Source organism: Danio aesculapii, chromosome 23 (assembly GCF_903798145.1).
Source record: "Danio aesculapii chromosome 23, fDanAes4.1, whole genome shotgun sequence".
NCBI classification, from domain to species: Eukaryota; Metazoa; Chordata; class Actinopteri; order Cypriniformes; family Danionidae; genus Danio; species Danio aesculapii.
In genome coordinates, this window is record NC_079457.1 from 22,061,483 (window position 1) to 22,071,150 (window position 9,668).

Genomic DNA, 9,668 nt, shown 5'->3' on the forward strand with positions numbered 1-9,668 from the left:
AAGTCAATCAATTTGTCCTAACATTTTTTCCTAACATAATTTGAGTGTATTCATTTAAAGGCTGCCTGAAATGAACGTTTATTTTGTTAGCGCACTTTGTTGATCTTAAGATGAACAATTAATCCATGCTAGTTAATTAAGTGAGAAAACTGTTTGTTTTTGGTAATCTTTAATCAAAGCCTGAACATTTGATTCCACTCCAGAATGCCAGTCATTCTCTGATAATGTCAGTTTGACAGCCTGAGTGAAATATGCTACGCCACGCCCCTCCAACCATTACTTTGCTGCAAGTGAAATGTTGTGTTCACACCAGACGCGGATAAAGCATCAAGCGCGAGTGATTTACAAGTTAAGTCAATGCAAAGATGTGAATAGACATTCTGCAGTGCAATTTGTGCGAATGAGGCGGTGTGATGGACGTGATTCGCGCGAATGAAGTGGGCAATTGAGTGTTTTGCACGTTTGACGCACTTAATGTGTAAATCGCACGATTCACTCGAGTTGGAAAATCTGAACTTTATCGAAGATTCATGCCTCGTTAACCAATCAGGAGCTTGCTCTAGTATGCATGTGATTATGATGTAATGTCTGTTTTTGGTGTCCTGAGGGGAAATACTCCTTTTGACACCAGACAACAGCTCATCTAACAGGGCTCGACTCGGTCTGAAGCACTGTTGACAGCTTCCATCATCCAGTTTCTGGAGGAGTTGATGAACTGGGTGCACTTCTGAAAGAATCTAGTGGACTCAGACACGGCGCCAAACAAATCTACACTCTTTATAAGCCTTCCTAAAGCACATAATGCACCGCTACTCTCTCTGTAATATCCAGTTAGCCATTTAGCAATGAAGCTACAGTCACCAGGTTTATTGTGAAGTGAATTTGGTGCCCGAATGAAGCAAATTTGACGCACAGATGAAGCAAATAAACTCTAAATGTTCACACGTCTATTCACGCGCAAATAGCTCCATTTATTCACGCATGCCGCGTCTGGTGTGAACACAGCAAAAGATGTGAGGAGAGAACCAGAAAAAAAAAACCCCGCCCCCTACTCAATATTCCATCATGTTATGATAAAAGTCTGCAACTTTCAGTTCTTCCAGACTTTACATTTCAAAAACATAGTTTATTGATGTAATAAAATCATCTTCATGCTTATATAGTCTAAACATTGCGTGCATATTGATCAACAGTACTTGGAAAAAAATATGTTTTAAAAAAACTGATTTAACTATAAATTTTGTACTGTGTAAATGTTGTACGTGGGGTCATATGCATGTTATGTCAGATTTTCCAATCCTCATGCATTGCATCTCTCAAATGCTTGTCACTCTTGCTTCTGTCTGTGTTCTCTGTCTCTCTGTCTGGCCTTCTCTTCTTGGTTTAGGTCTGAACTCTTCCTCCTCCTCCACACTGTGCTTCCACATGAAACCAGAGCATCACTAAAGGCTTCTCTGCTTTTCTTTGGTCTGTCCCTAAATCTCTCTGGTAAACACTGCATTTCTCCTCTCTGCTGCTTCTGTGCGTGTGCAGTTCTACCATTTTATCCTCCTTTTGCCTTGAAATGAATTTTTGCTTTTGAAGGTCACTGAAGACGATAAAGATGTCTGGTTTAAATTCTGCAGAGGTTTTTAAGATCATATGCTGCTATATACGTGTGTGTGTGTGTGTGTGCGTGCGTGCGTGTGTGTGTTGATAATTGGCCATTTTTCATCCTCTAAATTTTATTGACATGAAGTTTTGCTCACAAAAGGTATGAAGTCTATTATTTCTCAACTAAAAATCAAACATTCGCACTGAAAACAGAACAATTAAAGATAGTTCAAAATGCAAATAAATCCTGTAGTAGTATACCAAAAGCAAAAATAAGAAGTGGTTCCAAACTTTGATGTGTTTTTTTTCTTTCTGTTAAAGATAATTGGAAGAATGTTGATGACTACTCATTGACATCCAAAAACTATAATGGAATGCAGTGGCTACAAGCATTCTTCAAAGTATCTTCTTATATGTTAAACAGAAAAAAAGAAAGTCAGACAGGTTTGGGACTAGTTGATAGTGATTGAATGATGAGAACTGGGGCTGGTTGTTGATTCCAAAAACATATATTTCTCAAATACAAAGATTTGAGAATCAAGACTCAATTCCAAAGTTCAAAGTCAAACACATAAGGAGAATTGAGTCCTCTTTTCAGTTTAAAAAACAAAGCGAATTAATAATTTGACTCTTTCTTGCTAATGATGATCAGAAGTCACTTTATTGACCTTATTCTCACGCATGTTATGTACGTGTTATGTATAGTCATGACCCCACTTGTTTGTAGAGCAAATAGTTGGACCGTTTTCAGCCGTTTATTATTTCTAGTCATTTCTCCCATTTATAGGTTGCGGAAGTTATAAAACAATTGCAAAAACGAGTGCACTTCCGCATAGCAGAATGATGTCAATAACAAGGATCAGATTTCCGTAAACAGATTCAGATCATTCACTTCAATGAATTGGTTCAATTATTCATATCTGTGGTTCACTTATACCATTTCGAACAGCTGGTTAAGCTATATCATGCTGCAGTATACAAATAATACACTATATTAAAGTATGTTGCTGATTATTACCTTTAAGTTTTTAACCTTATTTCTCGATCTAATTCACACATAGACATTGAGATATTTATAGTCCACAACGGTACAGAGAATTGAAAAAGATTCACAATTACAATGAGGAATTCCATTCTCTGGAATCGACATTGATTCTGGAATCTAAATCGGGATCAATTGAAGGTCGAGGTGCTCCAGGATTGGCCAGCTCAGTCACCAGACATGAACATTATTGAGCATGTCTAGGTTAAGATGAAGGAGGAGACATTGAAGATGAATCCAAAGAATCTTGATGAAGTCTGGGAGTCCTGCAAGAAGGCTTTCTTTGCCATTCCAGATGACTTTATTAATAAGTTATTTGAGTCATTGCAGAGATGTATGGATGCAGTCCTCCAAGCTCATGGGAGTCATACACAATATTAATTCTTTTTTCACTGCACCATGACTTTTATTCTATACTGTACATTATTTCTGTTAAGTGACAAGACTTTTGTCTAAGCCAAGTCAGACTTTACTGTCCTAATGAAATAATTAAAAATCAAGGTATGATCATATTTTATTTTGGTAAGATAAGGTAATCTAGAGGCCTTTGCCTTTCATATAAGCCACTTCTGATACCAAATGATCAACTAAAAGTCAAGTTATTATTTGTTGTTCCTAAAACTTGAATGAATAGGTAACAACACTTTTGTCAGGTAGTGTACATCAGTTAGGATTTCTGCTCTGAAATGCTTTCTGGGTAAATCGCAGAGAGCACATGTGCTGCCAAATATATTTCTAGGCAGACAGTTAAATGACAAAGAAATTGAAAGCCATGTCAGGAGCACCAGCTTAGTTTAATTTTTGCTTTTTGTTGGCTGAAGTCTGATGGCGTGACATTTTATCTAGTGAGAATTATTGCAACTTTCCCCATTGGGCTCTGACTGGTTCTGGGAACTGCAGTTGATACGTGTCACACTGTATCTGGAGGCCAGAAGCCACTGAAGACTGAAAACTCTGACAGTTTAATTGAGAATGTCTCTGCCGGGATGCATTTCAGAAGACAGGTTAATTATGTCTATCAGCGATATTCTGCGCATTTACAAAATCCAATCCATACTATGTAAATGTGCGCTTCATCATTTGTTCCTTACTATAAAAAAACTTTTACAGAAACTTACTTTTATGACATTTTATAGCTAAAAATAGATTTAAATTGCCTGTAAAATTTTAAAAACCCATTGTCTCAGATCACCAGCTAAATGCGTAAATCCCTTTATTTTTGTACTCTCTGTTATTAGACACTTTACTGGATTAAATTAATCTTGGCTGACGTTTTGCAGTTGAATCAGAACCCACAAACATTCTTTTGTGTGATCTTTCACGCCTCTGCAGGGTTGCCAAGTCCCAAAAAATATTCCAGCCTAAAACTCATCAAAACCATCCCCAAATTCATCCTCAAAATCAGATTCCCATAAGTGGCCTTAAAATAAATGTATTGCAGTATGTGCATATTGAATTATATTTGTATTTTATTTCTTACTGGAAAATCTACTTAGTCTTTAATTTAATTGTAAATTCAGATCAATATTGATAACCCTGCCTCTCTGATGAGATTGCATAACCAGTCATATTTATGCTATTTATGTTCCTATTTTTTACTACAATGCACATTATTTCAAAACATATTTACACACAAAAATGTCATGTTTAAAAAAATAAACATTTTAATATTTAGTCATATTTTGTAGATTAAAACCATTATTAGATCGTAATCATGATTTTGTGATATAATGATCAATGTGCAATTAATCTACAAAGCTGAACACATATAAAGGTTGTCAAATATATAATGGATCTATCTTCATCTTTCTTTGTCTTAGGATAAACTTTCTAATTCCCATATTATATTAGTTGTATATTATAGCACTACTTTATTTAACAGTAAATAAAGAGGGCGGAAAGTAGAGAAGGAAGTACCCACAAGATTGATCTGTCCTTTACCTGTTACACTGCAAACTAGAGCTGGGCGATTAATCGAAATGAAATAAAAACTCAGTTGAACAAGGAAACAGTTGTCATGCACATGTTGTCAAGGATCAGTAGTAAATCTCCTCCAAAAGCCAGAGAGCGCTCTCACGGAAGCTAAAATACACATGAATAAATCCAGGAAATTTCCATAGTGTTTGCTAAATTAAAAAAAAAAAGATTTAACTGCTTTAATTGATACAATTTGATTAATACAAACAACTACACAGAGCCATATTTTGTTGAGAAGCTATGCAAAGAGTTGTCATTATTACAAAACAATTCTCTCGATGTCATTATTGTTCGATTAAAACTAATTTGATTTAAAAAGCAATTTTTGTGCATCTTATGACTGAACTATAACTATGTGTATGAAATGCTGCTCCATCTGAAAGCATGTGCTGGAGGTTTACTACAAACTTTCTGGACAAAATGCACATGAAAATCTTTTTCGATTAATCTCTCTTTAAACTGGGGCCCTGTTTACACTAATACGTTTTAGTTTTAAAAAAGCATACGTTTTGCTACGGTTACACCTTCCATCCACACTACGCCAGAGTTTTTGAGGCCGAAAACGAAGCTTTTTGAAAACGCTGAAGAGGCTGTTTTTATTTTAAAATGCTGCTGCTCCATGTCAGTGTGGATGGGGGAAAATGGAGACATCTGAAAATGGATGCGCGGCTGCAGACATTGACCTATCTAATTGGGGCTTTTTCCTAAATATCAAGTCTTGCATCCTTTCCTTGTAAGTTCAGACTTTGCAAGTTTGATAAGGAAAACTATCTCATAAATCTTCAAAGGGAACAGTGTACTTTATAACCTCATTCACATCACCCTGGCTACGCTGTTTCACTTTCTTAACAATAAAATGAAAAGATGATATAAGGAACTGCCTATTTTCATTTGCCCCATATTAGCAACTTAACAGACACCAGAAATGTTGAGGCGTCATGTAGCTACATATTTATATGACCGTCATCTTCACTGTATACATATTTATATGGAGCCTATAACATAACTGCCTCCTTTCATTTTCATTGAAATATACGAAACATACCATCTCTTTTGCTGAATATCAGTTTTAATAATCAGTAATGGCCATTATAAAAGTATAACGTACAATACATTTATACAATATAGGAAATAAATGCAAGCAATAAGTCAAATGAGCAAAATCAGTGTACGTGGTTACATTAATATATTAACTTATCTTTGCGCTCAGCCAAAACACGTAACCTGAGAACAAGTAATAAATTCAAAAGACCAAAGTCAGGGAATATGTCATTAGATATAGACAACAAGATAATTAAATGTCACATTTAACAAATATAGTGAGATTAGATCCAGCGCTAGAACCTTGATGAACAGTTCGACGTGCACAGCTCTCATCACTGTAGTGCAAGCGAGAGTGTGTGTGGTCACGTGATGTGCGTTTTCAGCTGTATAGTGTGGACGGAGAGTTGTTCAGAAAGGCTGGGTGAAACGTTAGTGTGGACGCGGATCGTTTTCATTCTAAAACGCCATTTTAAAACTAAAACATATTCGTGTAAACGTGGCCTGGGTTCCCCCATAAGATAGATTTAAATATTCCTCTTCATTTGCTAAATCTCAATGTCATTATTGTCTGATTAATAAAATCTGACTTAAAAGACCAATTTAGTTTGTCTTATCAGTACTTCAGCTCTGTGTAATAAATACTGCTCCATCTGAAAGCACGTGCTGGAGGTTTACTAGAACCCACTTTACTGACAAGATGCATGAAAATTGCCTTCAATTAATCTCCCAACCCTTCTTCAAACTGAGTTTATTACGTTTTAATGTCCTTCTTCATTTCCTAAATCCTTAGAATTGTCCTGTTTTGAATTTGTTTCAGACATGCAAGATCTGATGACAGGTCCATCTGCAAACTCTCCAAGGTATTCTGCATCCAGTGAGCCCTTGACACCAGCATCTCCATCCTTCATTTCCCACTCGCCCGCGATCAGTCCCCCTCCACCCGAGGAGCTGCTGACCGCTTCCTATGGCCAACTCCACCAACACTACAGAGACGCCAAACAGCAGACTCGAAAGATCGATCCGAGCATGCCTCGAGACACCAATGACAACTTGGCGATCCCCCGAAAACTGGATGGAAAAGAGCGCTCGCGAAGTCCAAAAAAGACTCACCCTAGTGAACACGAACCTCGATCCTCCAGCCCCAGGAAAACCAAGAAGGACAACATTGGGATCAGACAGGAAATGCCTCAAAAGGCTATTGATGGATTGAGGTCTAGCTCTGGAAGGAGACACCAAGACGAGGACCCTGCGCAGAAGCAGGACAGGGCAATGGAGGTTTCCAGAGGAGACAGTGAGCGATACCTGAGAAACAAGACAGCAGAGCCTCAGAAACCTCACACCGAGAGCGGGACCATCAACCGGAAGGACCACAGAGGTATGGACAGCCCTCGATGGAACGAAGACGCCAAGGCACCACCTTCAGAGACTCCCCAGAATGGTGGCAACCCTTCCGCCAAGAAAGCCCCCATAACACCAGGTCCCTGGAAAGTCCCAAGCTCCACCAGGGTTCAGCCTCCGGTGCATGGAGTCTAATGCGTCCATGTGAATCACTGTGCATTTTATTATTATGTTGTTGTTGTTTTGTACGACTGTCGCCATCTACCATGCCTCAGTTTTGTTTCGTGCCAATCGGACTGCAGCTACGAATTTGTCCACGTCTTCTTGCTCCTGTGTCGATAACATGAAGGATGGCTATTCTGTGAAGGTTTAAAGCAAATGTGTATATGAATATGTATTAATTGTCCATCTTTATTTTGCCGCATGTCCTTACAACAACTCTTTCTAACGATGCAACTGTCCTCAAGATATGATAAATGGGCGTTAATCGGTTTTGCGGTGAAAGACCAGAAACTTGTGGTTATTGTTTACTTCCTGTGTGTTTATGAAGACGCATATGTAATTTATTGAAATTAATATGACGATATAAGCATATATATGTATAGAGGTATAGATATTTGTATCCATTCTGAGCCAGGTCACTTATTAGTGTTCCAGCTTGCCGATAACCTCTTTCGGCTTCCTAACAAACATATTTTTTCACAGTGCTATAGCTTTTACGGTTTATCTTGGTGGTGCGTTTGCGAGGTGTGTATGTGTGTGTGTGTTTGGGATCAAATGTTTGCTCGTATAATTAGAAGGTGAAATGAGAACTGGGAGAGTTTCAGATATATTTTTGCATACTATCCAATCGAACATATATTTTTTCTTATTCTTTTTAGCACATTACTCTCGATCAAATGGTTCTTACTGCATTGCTATCTCAATACTGGGACTTCTTGTTCATTTAAAGTGTCTTTGCGCATCTGTGTCTTTCAGATCATCCTATTAAATGTCAAGATGCCGTCTTCTATTCAAGGGAAATGTAGCTCAGAATCATGTACCAAATATTACGGAGGTTCTTCATCAAGTTATAAAAGTCTCAAACAATTGACACAAAGATTCAAACATAAATGCAAATATTTTTCATAACAGTATTTTGTCCATAAGCAGGCGGAGCAGACATTATTCAAACATTACACATGCTACAGTGCTTCTATGTTTCGTCATGATGAAAAATGTGAATATAATCGGGTTTATGATTGCTCCTCAATCATTATTCTCAACCCTTTTGTAGCTTGTTTCTCTAGCGCATCTCACACCATGAGGTTGTATGTATGATACTGTGGCCTTGCATTGCTTTATCTTACACAAAAAAGCCTTGTGGTCTCTACATTGTGGTAGTTGTAAATGTTTATAAAAAATACAATGTACAGCACCTGTATAAAATTTGCCTTTGTGAGGGGAAAAACACGAGAAAAAAAAAATCTATAAATCGCTCCATTATTTTTTTAAGTAATTGAGAGTACGAGCATATATATAGAGAAAGAGGTTAAAGAAATGAATCTGGTCATGACCTTCTGTTCATGCACTGATGAATAAAGATTTACTGAAGAACATCTTTTTGGGCCTCTTTGATTCATTATATTTATGATTTCCTATGTCATTAAACTTATTTTTTAAAGGGAATAATGTATATCGCTAAAAACAAAAAACAAATGATTGCTAAAACTGCAATAGCAGCAATGGAATGTTTTTTATTTCCTGAATAATTCCATGATATGTAAATATAAGCTAGTGCTTTGCTTAGTTGTGCATGTTAAATAGATGTAACACTAGTATTTTTATTTCACTTTATTGTATTGGATCTGGGCCGACATGATGGCTCAGTGGTTAGCACTGTCGCCTCACAGCAAGAAGGTCACTGGTTAAAGCCCAGGCTGGGTCAGTTGGCATTTCTGTGTGGAGTTTGCATGTTCTCCCCATGTTTGGCTGTAATGAATGTGAGAGTGTATGGGTGTTTCTCAGTAATGGGTTGCAGCTGGAAGGGCATCCGCTGCATAAAACTTATGCTGGATAAGTTGGTAGTTCATTCCGCTGTATAGTGACCCCTGAATAATTAAGGGACTAAGCCGAATGACTGAATGTATTGGATCTGTTTCTTATTTGCAAATATTAGGAATAACATGACCATACTGTATTTATCAATATAGCAATGAAAACGATTGGTAAGAAAGATAGTATGTATCAAGAATTGCTTTATCATTGAATCGTTACACTCTACAGGCCCATAGCCAGGGGGTTCGTTGACAAAGATCCAGAATTTGTCCCATACATAAGCTCATTTGTCTTATTTTGACTTGTTATGCCATCATAAGTTATCAAAATAACCCATCGAAAAAGGCTTTAAGTCCAAGCAGATTCTGATGCAAGTTAAGTCAACTTTCACCATATTATTGTTATAGAGAAAACATTTTATAAGTAACTTTTACTCTAAACAGACTGCTATTTTCCCCCCTAGTGATATATCATAAAGTAGCCTAAAAATAAGTAGCCTCTTCATATTTCTTTATTCTAAATTAGAAAATGTTTTTGGTACATCAAAAAGTGTGGTTATGATGACCATCCGACAAACTAATCCAGCTAAAAACGGTGCTTAAAAAGTCACTAAAATGCAATGTTTAAATCTCTTAAT

General features: G+C 37.1%; 1 protein-coding gene across 4 annotated transcripts in view; it reads left to right on the forward strand.

Moving 5' to 3' along the window:
* The window catches only part of magi3a (membrane associated guanylate kinase, WW and PDZ domain containing 3a), a 275,042-nt gene extending 266,450 nt beyond the window's left edge, over positions 1-8,592 (forward strand). For 2 of the 4 annotated variants that reach the window (XM_056448758.1, XM_056448759.1), the window contains exon 21: positions 6,474-8,592. In XM_056448758.1, coding sequence (XP_056304733.1) covers positions 6,474-7,189 — 716 coding nt within the window. In that variant the 3' untranslated portion in view covers positions 7,190-8,592. Of the gene's footprint in view, positions 1-1,387; positions 1,546-6,473 lie in introns of those variants that run through there. The other 2 variants (XM_056448760.1, XM_056448761.1) reach the window with 1 other exon arrangement.
* Positions 8,593-9,668: the final 1,076 nt, after the last annotated feature.